General features: G+C 44.4%; 1 protein-coding gene across 2 annotated transcripts in view; it reads left to right on the top strand.

The window, feature by feature from the left end:
* Window positions 1–15,137, top strand: part of ylpm1 (YLP motif containing 1) — a 103,974-nt gene that overhangs the window by 41,312 nt on the left and 47,525 nt on the right. For both annotated transcript variants that reach the window (XM_067991995.1, XM_067991994.1), the window contains 4 exons: window positions 3,674–4,770; window positions 5,916–9,863; window positions 11,930–12,044; window positions 12,772–12,997. In XM_067991995.1, coding sequence (XP_067848096.1) covers window positions 3,674–4,770; window positions 5,916–9,863; window positions 11,930–12,044; window positions 12,772–12,997 — 5,386 coding nt within the window. The remainder of the gene's footprint in view (window positions 1–3,673; window positions 4,771–5,915; window positions 9,864–11,929; window positions 12,045–12,771; window positions 12,998–15,137) is intronic.

Here is a 15,137-nt window from a genome sequence, read left to right as displayed (position 1 = left end):
AGACTTGTGCAAGACTCAGCTGTTCACAGTAAACCTGGTGAGCCGTTGGGAAATTAAACTTTTTAGATGGGACTGACTTTTTCACCAAAAAACAGAAATGGGTTGTAAAAGTTAGTTTTTAAAATTGCTAATTGTGAATGCAATAACAATTGTGTCTACTGCAATAAAAGCATCGCATTTGACAGGGAACAGCAAGGATAGTTGGCTGATCAATTTGTTTATCTCATGTAATTGGAACAGTCTTTGATTTTAAATGCATGCTCTGGTGTCCCAACTTGTATATATTTGAAATATTTAATTTTTAAAAATCTTTTCTGATTTTTTTAAAATTGGAAATTGATTTTTTTTCCAGCTGACTTCTTTGGTGCTGATTTCCTGATACCTGCCTGCTTTTGCACATAGTTTTTTTTGTATCACAGGTATATTGTGTCTCAGGTGCATGAGCTGCTTTGAAATTCAGATCTCTGTGCCGTATACCCACTATAAACACTTTCCAAGCTCTGGCAAAACACCATATTTTGTATTTTGTCTAGCTTATCTTGAAAACAGTTGCAGCATGTGTGCAATCCAGTTTCCATTCCACATATTGCCCAGAAGGTCGAATGCAGGTGTCACTGTCTCCATACTAGGGTTGCCAACTCTGGTTGGACATAATCTTGGAGGATTGATCACAGGACATACATATATTTGTTCACAATTTATTACATCTGATTGCAGGGAGGGTATGTCCCAGGTGGCAGCTACGTGACATAAATTGTTCCATTTGAAACTAAAAATAGTTACAGCGTTGGAGCAGTGTGGTCATACAGCAGCTGAGTAAATGTTGAGCAGCTATTGGTGGATTTAGTGCAGAGTGCGGCTCTGGATTGTGGAGGCGCACAAGTGCGAAACCAAAGTATTTTTCTCCCGGGCTTCTAGCAGCAGTGTCAAAGATATCGATCCTCAGTCTCGGAGACTCCTGGCCAATTTGGAAGGGTTGACAACCCTATTCCATAAGTGATCAAACTTTTAATTATTGCTAGTTTTGGGTGTATTCAGAAGAGAAATTCTAATTATTGAAATTATTTTTATGGAATCAGGAATTTAAACTTGTCTGTTTTGTATTTTGGCACCAAAACTTAGTGCAACTGAGATTGCCCATAACAAATGTGCCATTTAGAATCATACAATGATACAGCAAAGAAAGAGGCCATTAGACCCATTGTTACTGTGCCGCCTCCTTGGTAGAGCTATCTAATTAGTCCCTCTTCCCTGCTTTCCCCATTGCCCTGTAAATTTTTCCCCTTCAAATGATTATCTAATTCCCTTTTGAAAGTTACTATTGAATCTGCTTCCACTACCCTTTCAGGCAGTGCATTCCACATCACAACTCGCTGCGTTTAAAAAAAAATGTTTCCTCATTTCGCGTCTGGTTCTTTTGCCAATCACCTTAAATCTGTGTCCCCTGGCTACCGACCCTTCTGCCACTGGAAACTGTTTCTCCTTATTTACTCTATCAAAACCCTTCATGATTTTTGAACACCCCTGTCAAATCTCCCCTCAACCTTCTCTGTTCTAAGGAGAACAACCCCAACTTCTCCAGTCTCTCCACATAACTGAAGTCCTTCAACCCTGGTACCATTCTAGTAAATTTCTTCTGTACCCTCTCTAAGGCCTTGACATCCTTCCAGAATTGAACACTTCTCCACCTGAGGCCTAACCAATGTTTTATAAAGGTTTAGCATAACTTTCTTGCTTTTGTACTCTATTCCTCTATTAATAAAGCCAAGGATCCCACAATTTTTTAACAGCCCTGCCACCGTCAAAGATTTGTGTATGTCCACTCCCTAGTCTCTCTGTTCCTGTGCCCCCTATTAAATTGTACCATTTAGTTTATATTGCCTCTCCTAATTCTTCCTGCCAAATTGTATCACTTCACACTTCTCTGGGTTAAATTTCATCTCTCGTGTGTCTACCCATTTCACCAGTCTGTCTATGTCCTCCTGACATCTGTTACTATCCTCCTTATTGTTTACTACATTCCCGAGTTTCATGTCATCTGCAAACTTTGAAATTATACCCAAGTCCAGGTCATGAATATATATATTAAAAAAGCAGTGGTCCTAATACTGACTCCAGTCTGAAACAAACTATTCACCATTACTCTGTTTTCTGTCCCTTAGCCAATTTTGTATCCACGCTGCCACTGTCCCTTTAATCCCATGGGCTTTAATTTATAAACAGGTCTACAGAAACGGCATACAATGTGATCAACTGGAGTGGAAGTACAGCACTGCTGTTGCAGCACATTAGCAACAGTGCAGTAAAACTGACAAATTGGCTTGATCATGGCCCTTAGTTTGAGACTTGATACAAAATTGTTTTACAAGCAGAAAACTGCCATCTGAACCCTATACACCTAAGAAGGAAGTATTTACTGATGCTGGGTTGCCACTGATTTCTGATTCTCAAATTAGTTCCCCGACAGCAGTTGAGGCAGGTAGAGAAACTACTTTCATAAGCTAGCAGGAACATGGATTGTAGATTCATTCAATTGAGTACAAAGTTGCTGAAGATATTGCTAATTATCAAGTTTTAGTTTTTTTTCAAGTGACTGTCATTGGTCTGGAAAATGACTCATTTTACTGAAATAAATGATGCATTGTTTGAGTTATTTTGTCTCTTCATCTGTATTGACTTTCTTAACCCTTACATTGCTGGCCATTTTAGGGAAATTCCTGTCTCCCTGGCTGACCAGTTTTGTAAATTTTTACCATGATCATTTTGATTCTGAAGAACTTGGACTGGTAGGTAGTCATGAAGTGAATCAGCCAACAAGCAGGGGCAGACTGGCCAAATGGGAAGTTGGTGCCTTGTGAATAGTTCCATTGTGTTGTATTATCAGCGCCCCCTTTTTCTGTGAGAATCCCGTGCCAGTCCGCCCCTATGAACATGGATAACTATTATTGAAAAGCATCAAACATTTCACAACTGCTTTTCTCTTCTCCTTTTTTTTCATTTTTTTTAAAACTAGAAATTTAACCTCACCGTCTAATATATTCTATTTTAAGTTTAAAATTCTTTTACATGCCTGTTCATTTTGGCAGTGGGGGCAAGTTTACTATTAATGTGGTATAAAAGTGGAGATTCACTGTGTTGCAGCACAGCGAGTAGATTACCTCTTAAAGCTGTTATTGAAAGGGGAACTTGAGTGACTTTTTCCCCTCAGTTCATTTATTTCTGCTGTTTAGATAAGAATGTGTTCATTTGTAATGTATGCATTAAATTTCCTTGATGGAAAATGGTAGGCAAATAAACCATCGGAGAGAATGATTTATCTTCCTATGCAACATGCATTCAGCCATTCACATGTTGTAAGAGACCTTGCTATAAATGGAGTAAAACTAAGTAATTGTAGAAAACTATTTATGTATTCCATGAACATCTCGTGCAATTTTTGTCCTGCAAAAATCCTTGCTTTTGCCAGTCAACTCAGCTTTTCTGATTTCTTGATCAGTGATGACCATAAGGACAACTCTAATGTTCAGAATCTGGACTACCTCTCAAGTAGCAAACATTTTTTAAGTGGAGGAGCAAAATAACCAAGAGTCTTGTGTGAATAAGGTGGTAATACAGAGAATCAGTAGACTGTTTGTAAAATAGGACATACTGTAATGGGTTTCTTTTTCTTTAGTCCATGCCTCTGGAGATGCAGCTGAGACACTTAGAGATGCAACAGCAGCAGTTCATCCCTCTGTATCAAGAATGGCAGCGACAATTCCAGATTTGGAAGGCACAGCTCCAAGCCTATCCCAATAAGGATCAGCTCCAACAGTATGAAACTCAATGGAACCAGTGGCAAGAACAAATGGTATCAACAAATCATCACTTCCAAGAAAGGATGGATGCTCTCAGAAATGTTCAACAGCAGTACATGAACAATCAATCCCAAAGTTACTTAGGAAATACATCAAGAGGACTGATGTCTCAAGCTCCGCCGATGCCTCCAGTGCCGCCCATGGGGTTACCCCCTACACCACCAATGACTGGTTCTTCTGTAGCCTCAACACAAGGAGCAACAAGCTCACCTGCACTCCCAGCTTCTTCAGAACAGAAAAGTCCACCAGTTTCCCAGACGCCTCCGCCGGTGACGCAGGCTCCTCCACCGGTGACTGTGGCTCCTCCACCGATGACTGTGGCCCCTCCTCCCATGACTGTGGCCCCTCCTCCCATGACTGTGGCCCCTCCTCCCATGACTGTGGCCCCTCCTCCCATGACTGTGGCCCCTCCTCCCATGACTGTGGCCCCTCCTCCCATGACTGTGGCCCCTCCTCCGATGACTGTGGCCCCTCCGCCGATGACTGTGGCCCCTCCGCCGATGACTGTGGCCCCTCCGCCGATGACTGTGGCCCCTCCGCCGATGACTGTGGCCCCTCCGCCGATGGCTATGGCCCCTCCGCCGATGACTATGGCACCTCCACCAATGACAAGGGCCCCTCCGCCGGTGTCTCGGGCCCCTCCGCCGGTGTCTCAGGCCCCTCCGCCGGTGTCTCAGGCCCCTCCGCCAGTGTCTCAGGCCCCTCCGCCAGTATACCAGGTTCCTACACCAATTTCCCAGAATCCTCCACCTGTCACAGAACAGAAGAAGCCTCTGATTCCAACACCCCATTCCGAAGTAAAGGTGTCTCCTTCAGGTTTAACACCACACGATAGTCGATTTGGGCCATGTGGGATAAAGCCATCAGAATCATCACAAGGTGGACTGCGGTCTGAAGGCCATAGAACTCCAAGGTAATATTTTTTAAGTAAAATTATTCGCTATATAAGAGTTGATGAATTTTTTTCAAAATTTTAAAGCAGTTGTGATATATATATGTGTGTGTGTATGTATATATATATATATATATATCTCTCTCTCCTCACCTCCCTCTCTCCCCAGTCCCCAGACACATAGTTACTGGCTGTTTGCCTCATTAATCAAAACATTGCCTCAACACCAGGCAACTTTGATTGGCTTTGTTTCTGCTACAGAGGCCAGTGACATGCTGAAGGTATGTGCCAGCATGTCACTGGCCTCTGTAGCAGCTCCGTTTTCTCCATTGCTGTGTTCCGTTGGGTTTAGGAGCTATGTGTTCCCGCCACTTCATTATGATGGTGCAATCAGTTTCTGCCACAATTAATTTGTCACATTCAGAATGAATTAGAATGAAAGATAGGCTTGCCTGTATTATTGTGACTGAATCTTTCATTGTTTTCTGTCTTTCATATTAGGATTGAGTGCTAAACAAAGCATTCAAAGACATACACTTAGACCTCAGAGCAGCTACATCTAGCTTTGGGAGGGCCTGGTTGGCTACCCCAAGCAAAATTTTAAAAACCTAGTTCGTGTTCCATTTGTAATAAATTGCCAACGCTGCCATTAAATGGTACACTTGCAATTTATTTTCTAATATATGTTGGGAGAATACCTGCATAAAAGGTGTTATAAAACTATTAGTTTTTGATTCCATTTACAGCATTAAGGTTTTTTTGGTTCAGTAAATTGCAGCATTGAAGTGATTATTTTAGAACTGCTGCTTTATATTTTGGGTTTTGTCTTGGGGAAGATGAGAAGATATCAGTGGTCCTTGTAAAAACAGTTAATTCTTAGATTGTCATGTCTAGAGTTGTGTTTGTGTGCGTGCACATTAATGCTGTTGCTGTGTATGAATTCTCACCCTACAAGCAAAGCAGTAAGATTTACGTACTGAATAAACTAGTATGAAACAAAATGAAGCTTTTGTTCCTCAAAGAAATGAACTGAAGAATGCTGCATGAACTGATCATTTTTTTACCAAGAGAGAAACAAATTTCATGGAATTTGCCAGGCAATTATGTAATGCAAAAGTGAATTTTAGTTCTTTTTTTAAAAAAAAGTATTTATTTTTGTTTCACAGGTTTGATGGACCCCGTGGAAGAGGAATGCACAGATTTGATGCACCAGGAGCAAGGGACGGGTCTCGTTCACGTTTTGATTCAAGGGGTCCTAGATTTCAAGGTCATCGATTTGAAGGACCCCAAACAAGATTTGAAGGACAGGCTGCGGGCCAGCGTGTTGAGGGTGAAGCTGCAAGCCAGCGTGTTGAGGGTGAAGCTGCTGGTCAGCGTGTTGAGGGTGAGGCTGCAAGCCAACATGCTGAGAATGAGGCTGCAGGTCAGCGTGTTGAGGATGTAGTTGTAGGTCAGCATATTGAGGATTTGGCTATGGGTCAACAAGTTGAGGATAAAGCTCCAGGTCATCACCGTGAGGGTGAAGCTTTGAGTCAGGCTCCGGGTAATCGCTTTGAGAAGCAAGGTCCGGGAAATCGCTTTGAGAAGCAGGGTCAGGTTAATCGCTTTGAGAAGCAGGGTCAGGTTAATCGCTTTGACAAGCAGGGTCCGAGTAATCGCTTTGAGGAGCAGGGTCCCGGTAATCGGTTTGCGAAGCAGGGTCCCGGTAATCGCTTTGAGAAGCAGGGACCGGGTAATCGCTTTGAGGGGCAGGGTCCCGGTAATCGCTTTGAGGGGCAGGGTCCCGGTAGTCGCTTTGAGGAGCAGGGTCCCGGTAATCGCTTTGAGGAGCAGGGTCCCGGTAATCGCTTTGAGGGGCAGGGTCCCAGTAATCGCTTTGAGGAGCAGGGCCCCGGTAATCGCTTTGAGAAGCAGGGTCCAGGTAATCGCTATGAGGGGCAGGGTCCTGGTAATCGCTTTGAGAAGCAGGGACCAGGTAATCGCTATGAGGGGCAGGGTCCTGGTAATTGCTTTGAGAAGCAGGGACCAGGTAATCGCTTTGAGGGACAGGGTACGAGTATTCGCCTTGAGGAACAGGGTGCCGGTAATCGCTTTGAGAAGCAGAGCCTCGGTAAGCATTTTGAGTTGCAGGGTCCAGATATTCACCTTGAGGAACAGGGTCCGGGTAATCGCTTTGAGGAGCAGGGTCCGGGTAATCGCTTTGAGAAGCAGGGTCCGGGTAATCGCTTTGAGAAGCAGGGTCCGGGTAATCGCTTTGAGGTCCAGGGTCCTGGTAATCGCTTTGAGACGCAGGGTCCAGGGAATCGCATTGAGGACCAAAGTCCTGGTAATCGCATTGAGGACCAGGGTCCCGGTAATCGCTCTGAGAAGCAGGGTCCCAGTAATCGCTTTGAGAAGCAGGGTCCCAGTGATCGCTTTGAGAATCAGGTTTCCGGTAATCGCTTTGAGGGCCCGGGTCCCGGTAATCGCTTTGAGGGTCCGGGTCCCGGTAATCGCTTTGAGGGCCCGGGTCCCGGTAATCGCTTTGAGGGCCCGGGTCCCGGTAATCGCTTTGAGGGCCCGGGTCCCGGTAATCGCTTTGAGGGCCAAGGTCCAGGTAATCGCTTTGAGGGCCCGGGTCCCGGTAATCGCTTTGAGGGCCCGGGTCCCGGTAATCGCTTTGAGGGCCAAGGTCCAGGTAATCGCTTTGAGAATCAGGGTCCGGGGGGTGGTCGCTTTGATGGCCCCGGGGGTGGTCGCTTTGATGGCCCCGGGGGTGGTCGCTTTGATGGCCCCGGGGGTGGTCGCTTTGATGGCCCCGGGGGTGGTCGCTTTGATGGCCCCGGGGGTGGTCGCTTTGATGGCCCGGGCGGTGGTCGCTTTGATGGCCCGGGCGGTGGTCGCTTTGATGGCCCCGGAGGTGGTCGCTTTGATGGCCACGGGGGTGGTCGCTTTGATGGCCCGGGGGGTGGTCGCTTTGATGGCCCGGGGGGTGGTCGCTTTGATGGCCCGGGGGGTGGTCGCTTTGATGGCCCGGGGGGTGGTCGCTGTGATGGCCCGGGGGGTGGTCGCTTTGATGGCCCGGGGGGAAATCGCTTTGACGGCCCGGGGGGTGGCCACTTTGACGGCCCGGGGGGAAATCGCTTTGACGGCCCGGGGGGAAATCGCTTTGACGGCCCGGGGGGAAATCGCTTTGACGGCCCTGGGGGAAATCGCTTTGACGGCCCAGGGGGTGGCCACTTTGACGGCCCAGGGGGTGGTCGCTTTGACGGCCCAGGGGGAAATCGCTTTGAGGGCCAGGATCTGGGTAATCGCTCTGAGGGCCAGGATACGGGCAATCGCTTTGAGAGCCAAGGCCTGGGCCAACATTTTGATGGTCATGGGCAACGCTTCGATGGCCGCGGCCCAGGGCATCGTTTTGACGGCCGTGGGTCAGGGCAGTGTTTTGAGGGCCAGGGTCCAGGCCAGTCCTTTGAGGGTCCGGGTCCCACCCACCGTTTTGAGGGTCAAGTTTATGGCCAGCGCTTTGAGGGCCAGGGCCCAGGGCAGCGATTTGAAGGTCAGGCTCTGGGGCAGCGATTCGAGAGGCAGGGCCCTGGGCAGCGATTCGAAGGTCCTGGTGGAAGATTTCAGGGGCCTGGTTCACGGTGTGATGGACCAAAGGGACCAAGATTCAGTGGGCCTATTCCCAGTGTACCTAGTCCAAGACCCAAAGGTCCTCAAGTTACAACTGGACAAGGTTTGAAAGGTCCCCAATCTTCTCAGCCATCTTTAGAACAAGTTGAGGAGCAGATAAAACCTGCTGGAGAAAAGAAGCCAGAGACTGCATCTGTAGATAAAGATGTAAAACAAAACACAGATTCAGTACCACAGGCTTCAGCGGAACAAAAAGATGAAGAGAAAACAGCCCACATAACCATGGCTGCTACATGTCATAAAAGTTTGGATTCATCTGCCAATAAAGATTTGTTGGAAAAAAGTGTTGATTTATCTAAATCACATGAAATTCAGAGGAAAATGGACAGTTCTGAGACAGCAACTCCTTCGGTAACTGTCGTTCAAAACCAAAAGGACCAGACAGTTGTTCAAAGTTTATCTAAAATGCAGCCTTCCAATTCATCAGCTACCACAAAGGCTATATCTGAGAAACCTGAGCCAAAAACTGTAGAAGCAGGCAAAAGGTTGGAACCTAAACCATTGCGTCCAAATAATGACCGAGAGAAAGGCCCAGACCACAGGCAACTTGTTGGCAAGGACTACCCCTCTATGCGCAAGAGTGACGTTGACAGTAATATAGATGGTCCAGAGATAAGACCATTGCTACATCACAGAATGGAAATGCAAGGACATTGGCATCAGGAGGAAGGGAGACCTGTAGATGATCATTTCTCTGGACCTAGAGGAGGTCCAGCTTATGAAAGAGAGAGAGCTCTGTCCTGGGAAAGGGGAAATTGGACGGACACTGGCCCAGACTTTTGGGATGAGAGAGATCCATTTAGGAGAGAGGATCGGTCGCTTATTCGTCGGCCACCTCTGCCTCATGAAATTTTAGACAGAAGGGAGATCCGAGCTCCACTTCCGATTGAGGTTTTTGACCGAGAATTTGACAGGAGTGGAAGGTCACATGAACATGGTTTTAGCAGAGACCAGGAACGTGATAGAGAATACTTCCACAGACAACGAGAAGAATGGGAGCTTCATGGTCGTGGAAGAGACTTTTCTCCATTACGTCCACGACCAGATAGATGGAGAGAAGAGCCATGGAGGGATGAACCAGAACGGGGCTACCATCATGAAAGAGAAAGGGAGCTGTGGGGGCGGGACTATCCGGAAAGGCCAGACTGGAGGAGAGATGAGCGAGATTATCCTCCGGACAGACCTGGCTGGCAGAGAGAACGGATAGATGAAAGAAGGTATCCCGATACAGATGACAGACGGTTACCCTTTGACAATTTGCGTGAGATGCCACCACAGACTGGTCCTGTTCATGCGCCCATTCTACCCGAAGAGCCACCACTGCCTTTCTCTGAAAAACCGATGGCAGACCAACCACCTGGTGGACAAAATATCGTAGCATTGTCTGAACGAGAACATGAAATCATCTTAAAGGCAGCACAGGAACTGAAATTATTACGGTAAGTGACTTTTGTTTGTATTGTGGATATGTTACAAGGGATGAGAAAATATAGTTATGTAATGTGGGAAAACATGGTCAGATAATAGAAACTATTGAGAAAAGGCCATTCAGCTTATTGAGCTTGTTTCCCATCACAGACCATGTATAATCTAACAAACCATGGTTGTGCTCCATACCTTAGTGTCGAGTTTAATATTCTGCAGTAATGTTCAGTATAATATGTCCCTGACACCAAAAGCTTAAAAAAAAATTTTCATTCCCAGTCATCCTCATCACTGTACCAATATCTCTCCCAATGCATTGACATCCTTTTGCCACCAATAATCTCTACAAGGTTAGAGTAACATGTTTTGATGTGTGATATGAAGTAATATAAATGGTTGGGGGAGAGAATGACTTGATTTATAAACACATGTCCTCAAGATACATGCTAGTATTTGTTATTGATAAGGACTTCACATTGGTGTGAAACTCAGTGATCACACTCTGATCCTTTCTACTGCCAAACCAATTTTGAGCTGTTTCACCGTAATTTCATGAATCTTCAAAAGCCTTACACGTGGAACAATATCAAATGATGTCTGGAAATTCAAGGAAATTCTATCAACATATACCTTATCCATTAATTTAGTTCTCCCCTCAAAATTTGCTTGCCTTTGAAGGTTTGGGTTGGTTCTAAAACTAGCTGGTACAAGGAAAATTATGGTACTGTGCAAACATTTCCTAAAACCGTGATACTTCCATTCACCAGTATAGGTTCTTAGAAAAATTGTTCCCTGTGTCATGATTGTGTCCTGCAGACATGTAGGTGGACATACATGTGATATAACAGCTTGTATTTACATTGAACCTTTTATACAGACTGTCTTAAGGAACTTTGCAGAGAAATAGTAAGAGAAACAGAATGCTTAGCATTTAGAAGGGGGGGTGACCAAAGGTTTGGGTGAAAAGATGTTTTGAGAAAGTTTTTAAAGGAAGAGGGAGAAGTGGAAAGGGAGAGGGATTTAGAAAGGGAGCTGAAGAGAATGGGGCCTAGGCAGCTGAAGGCTCAGCCACCAATGGTGGGGTGTAGGGTTAGGCAGCACACAGGAGGCCAGAATCCAAAGTCTAAAGAAGAGAAGTATGGCTGGAGGAAGCTGCAATGGTAGCGTAGAACAAGGGGGCCATGGATGGAGACTTCAGATTTAATATGTTGGACAACCAGCCAGTGTAGGTCCACAAGGATGAGGGTGAAGAGCAGGCAACACTTAGTGTGTGGCAGAGTACAAACATCTGTATTTTTGGACAAGTTATCGTTTTTGGTGTGTCTTCGTAGCTACCTGGTAAAGATTGGGAACCTGAATGGAAGGTGAACTGAAGTTAACCTCCATTTTCCGATCTGTGGCATTGGTGTGGTATACTAGTGATTTGATGTATCTTTAAATACTAACGGAAAAAATAACTAGAGAAAATATTTGCTCTCCTGCATGCCACTTTAATTGCCTCTGATCTTGTTGAACAATTAACTGAAGGAAACTTTTCCAAGAGTGTTTCTTCAACAGTAAATAGATTTGTATCATGGACATTAAAAGCAAGGTACTTTAGGATCAGTTATGCAAGTTAGCGAGAGAGTTACTCATTTTTAATCAGGGCTGCAGCTTCAAAAAATCACAAAGCAATAACATTTAGCAAAAGGTGTTTCATAAGAACTTTCTTTTATACATATTGTGAGATTCTGGGAAGAGAATTGGAATTCTCACATTATCTTTCTCTCTTCTCCTCTTCCCCTCCCCCCCGCCACCAGCGCGTGCTTTGGGATAATTTTCCACTGTTCATCCTGAATGCGTTCAAAAGTCCAAGAAAAATGTGTCAAACCTGTGCTATTGTTCTTAATGTGCATGAAGCAGGACAGGTATTTTCATCCTGGAAATGTTGCATTAGCATCCCAGGTCACTAGGGTCAAGTATTGAGGCTGCCATACTGGATTGTGAACATATGTGGCTTTCTGATTCTGTTGCTAATAACATTGTCTGCTTCACCAGAATTATGCTCAGTGATTCAACTTTTCTTTTTGTGGTATTTTAGTGAGCTGCAGGTGATTGAGAGAGTACCTCTTCTGCCTAGTGAAACTGATTCAGTGGGAATTCCTCCTGTAATTCAAGATTATCAGAACACTAAAGCTGGTCAAGACTTTTACAAGGTAAGAAAATAGTCAGCCAGCATTCCAGGTCAACAACTGAATAACACCAGATTTGAGTTGGCTGCAATAATTGCACAAAGAAGTTCTCCTGCAACACATCATGAAATTGGATTGCATATCATTTTGTTGTCATCAATACCGACACAAAATACTGCTCACGGGCAGTCAGATTAGACCACCTGTGAAATGTAAATAATATCCCACAACTTGTCGTTGTGTATTCTCTACTTCTCTCCTTTTTACCTCCTTTGGTGGCGAAGAAAGACTTGGTGACCTCCTTCCATGCTGCTCCAAAATTCATTCAGCTACTGAAGGATGAAGAGTCCACCACATAGTGTGGGATTGGAGTCATGCATGAGCAGACTTGGTAGGGATGGCAGGTTCCCTTCCCTGAATGTTGGGTTTTTATGATTATCTGGCAGCTTTTGTGGTAACTTTTTCTGGTGCCAGACCACAAATGACCAAAATTTACAATTCATTATTTCAATGGGATTTGAGCTCATGACCCCTGGGTTGCTAATTCAGTATCAGTCTTGAATGATGAGCCCTCCAATTTTTTCCACCTTTGTATTATTGTGAGAAAGTTTATATAGTTTCTCTTAGTCAAGGTACTATAAACAAAGTGTTTCCTATTTTATGTGGCTTTTGATGTTTTGAAAATTGTGATGATTGTACTCTACCCAAACATTTAATTACCTTCATCACTTTTTCCTAATCGTCACCGTAGGATATGGCAAACAATGAAAACTCTATACTCGGCCCTGTCCCAACGGAAGCTCCCGTTCAGTCAGAGCGTTGGGACACAGATACATTCCATGGTTTATGGGATTCCGGGACTGAACCCAAAAATCCTGAATCCAATTATGGTTACAGTGAGCCTTCACCGGTCTCTACCCCTGCACTGAACAAACCACCACCTATTCAGAAAACTGTTGACTATGGACATGGGCGCGGTAAGTATGAAATCACCAAATACTTCTTGTTGAGAGCTTGGATGCACAAGGTACCGGATTGGTCTGTATGCTACATCAGGTTTTTACTCTTGGTTTGCTCAGGAATGAGAGCTATGCTCAGTTTTTCTCCCCTTCTCGAGATTATGGCATGCTCCCATTCTGGGCAAGGTGGCACATAGGTGCTTTTACAGATGTTTGCTGGAAGATTGACTGCTGTTTGGACTGAGCTTCTGATTTTCGAACCATCTGGTCTCTATTTTGCATCTTCCAACAGTGTAACTGAGATTGGAACCTTGCCATGTCACAGTTGCATGAGTTAGCTCATATGCTACCACTTTGAGTACACTACATTGGAACTGTAAATGTCAAATTAATAGATCTTGAGTTTACCTTTGTTGTTTTTGGGTATCTTCTTGTCTCGCATGGATGGCTTATTTTGAATAATTTTGAAAACCTTTGTTATCAGTTTGTATTAAGGAGGGTTTTTATTTTTAAAATGTTGGGGGAGATCTGGAAAATTCAAAAGCAAGCAGTCCATGTGCTGAGAATTAGAGCCTTCAGACATGTGCTGGCACCAGGAAAGGAAATAGACAAAAAATTGGACAATGAGCAGTTTTCTATAGTACATGTGACTATATGATACTAAGCACTTGCCAATGGCATTATTGTCTAATCCTCTCATTCTGGTTCAATCCCCAGCTTGGTGACTTGTCATCTCAGGAAAAAATGAGCCACTTTCATTCAGCACACACTCTTGGGCATTAAAGGTTCCCAGACAGTGTTTGCCAATTTAATTCAGGGCAGTTTTGCACAGTGTGCTCCTCCCAGTGGTGCAATCACCAACCAAGTGATGCTAACCATACTTGCCCTACCCACATTCAGTAGTGAGGCGACTAACTGTAATTCTGCTGAATAAGCTTATTCTGTTAAATTCTATAAATCTGGCCTAATTACTGAGCAGCCAACACATCTTTTATGCATCCTAGCAACAAATCCATGCAATTAATTTTGGACAGGACTGAAATACAAAAGGGGATGTCCTGGGGATTAGTTTCGGAGAGTATTTAAACGCAGACTCCTGGTTAAGGAATCTTGATGCTGCACTTTGTAACTGAAACTCAATATAGATGCCGCCAAGTGTAGTGGACAGGGGAATGTCTATGGATGTTGTTCATATGGACTTCCAGAAAGCTTTTGATCAAGTCCCTCATAAGAGACTGTTAGCTAAAGTTGAAACTCATGGAATTGAGGGCAAATTATTGTCAGGTTTAGGAAATTGGCTGAGCGGCATGAGACAGAGAGTAGGGATAAAGGGCAGGTACTCAAGTTGGCAGGATGTGACTAGTGGTGTCCCACAGGGATTTGTGTTGGGGCTTCAACTATTCACTATATTTATTAACGACTTAGATGACGGGATAGAGAGCCACATATCCAAGTTTGCTGATGACACAAAAATAGGCAGCATTGTAAGCAGTGTAGATGGAAACATAAAATTACAGAGAGATATTGATAGATTAAGTGATTGGGCAAAACTGTGGCAACTAGATTTCACTGTAGGCAAGTGTGAGGTCATCCAGTTTGAACCTAAAACTGATAGATCAGAATACTTTCTAAATGGTGAAAAGCTCAAAACAGTGGAGGTCCAAAGAGACTTATGGGTCCATGTACATAGATCATTAAAATGTCATGGGTAGGTACAGAAAATAAGCAAGAAGGCTAATAGAATGCAGGCCTTTATATCTAGAGGACTAGAATACAAAGGGGTAGAAGTGAATCTACAGCTATACAAGGCCTTGATTAGACCACACCTGGAGTACTGTGTTCAGTTCTGGGCACTGCACCTTAGGAAGGATATATTGGCTTTGGAGGAAGTGCAGCGTAGATTTACTAGAATGATACCTGGACTCCAAGGGTTAAATTACAAGGAGAGGTTACACGAACTAGGCTTGTATTCCCTGGAATTTAGAAGATTATGGGGTGATTTGATTGAAGTTTTCAAGACATTAAGTGAACTGATAGGGTAGATAAAGATAAACTATTTCCACTGGTTGGGGACTACAGGGTATCGGGACATCGCCTAAAAATTAGAACCAGGACTTTGAGGAGTGAAGTTAAGAAACACGTCTACACGCAAAGGGTG

Source organism: Heptranchias perlo, chromosome 10, assembly GCF_035084215.1.
Source record: "Heptranchias perlo isolate sHepPer1 chromosome 10, sHepPer1.hap1, whole genome shotgun sequence".
NCBI lineage: Eukaryota > Metazoa > Chordata > Chondrichthyes > Hexanchiformes > Hexanchidae > Heptranchias > Heptranchias perlo.
This window is presented reverse-complemented; position numbering and strand designations above follow the sequence as displayed.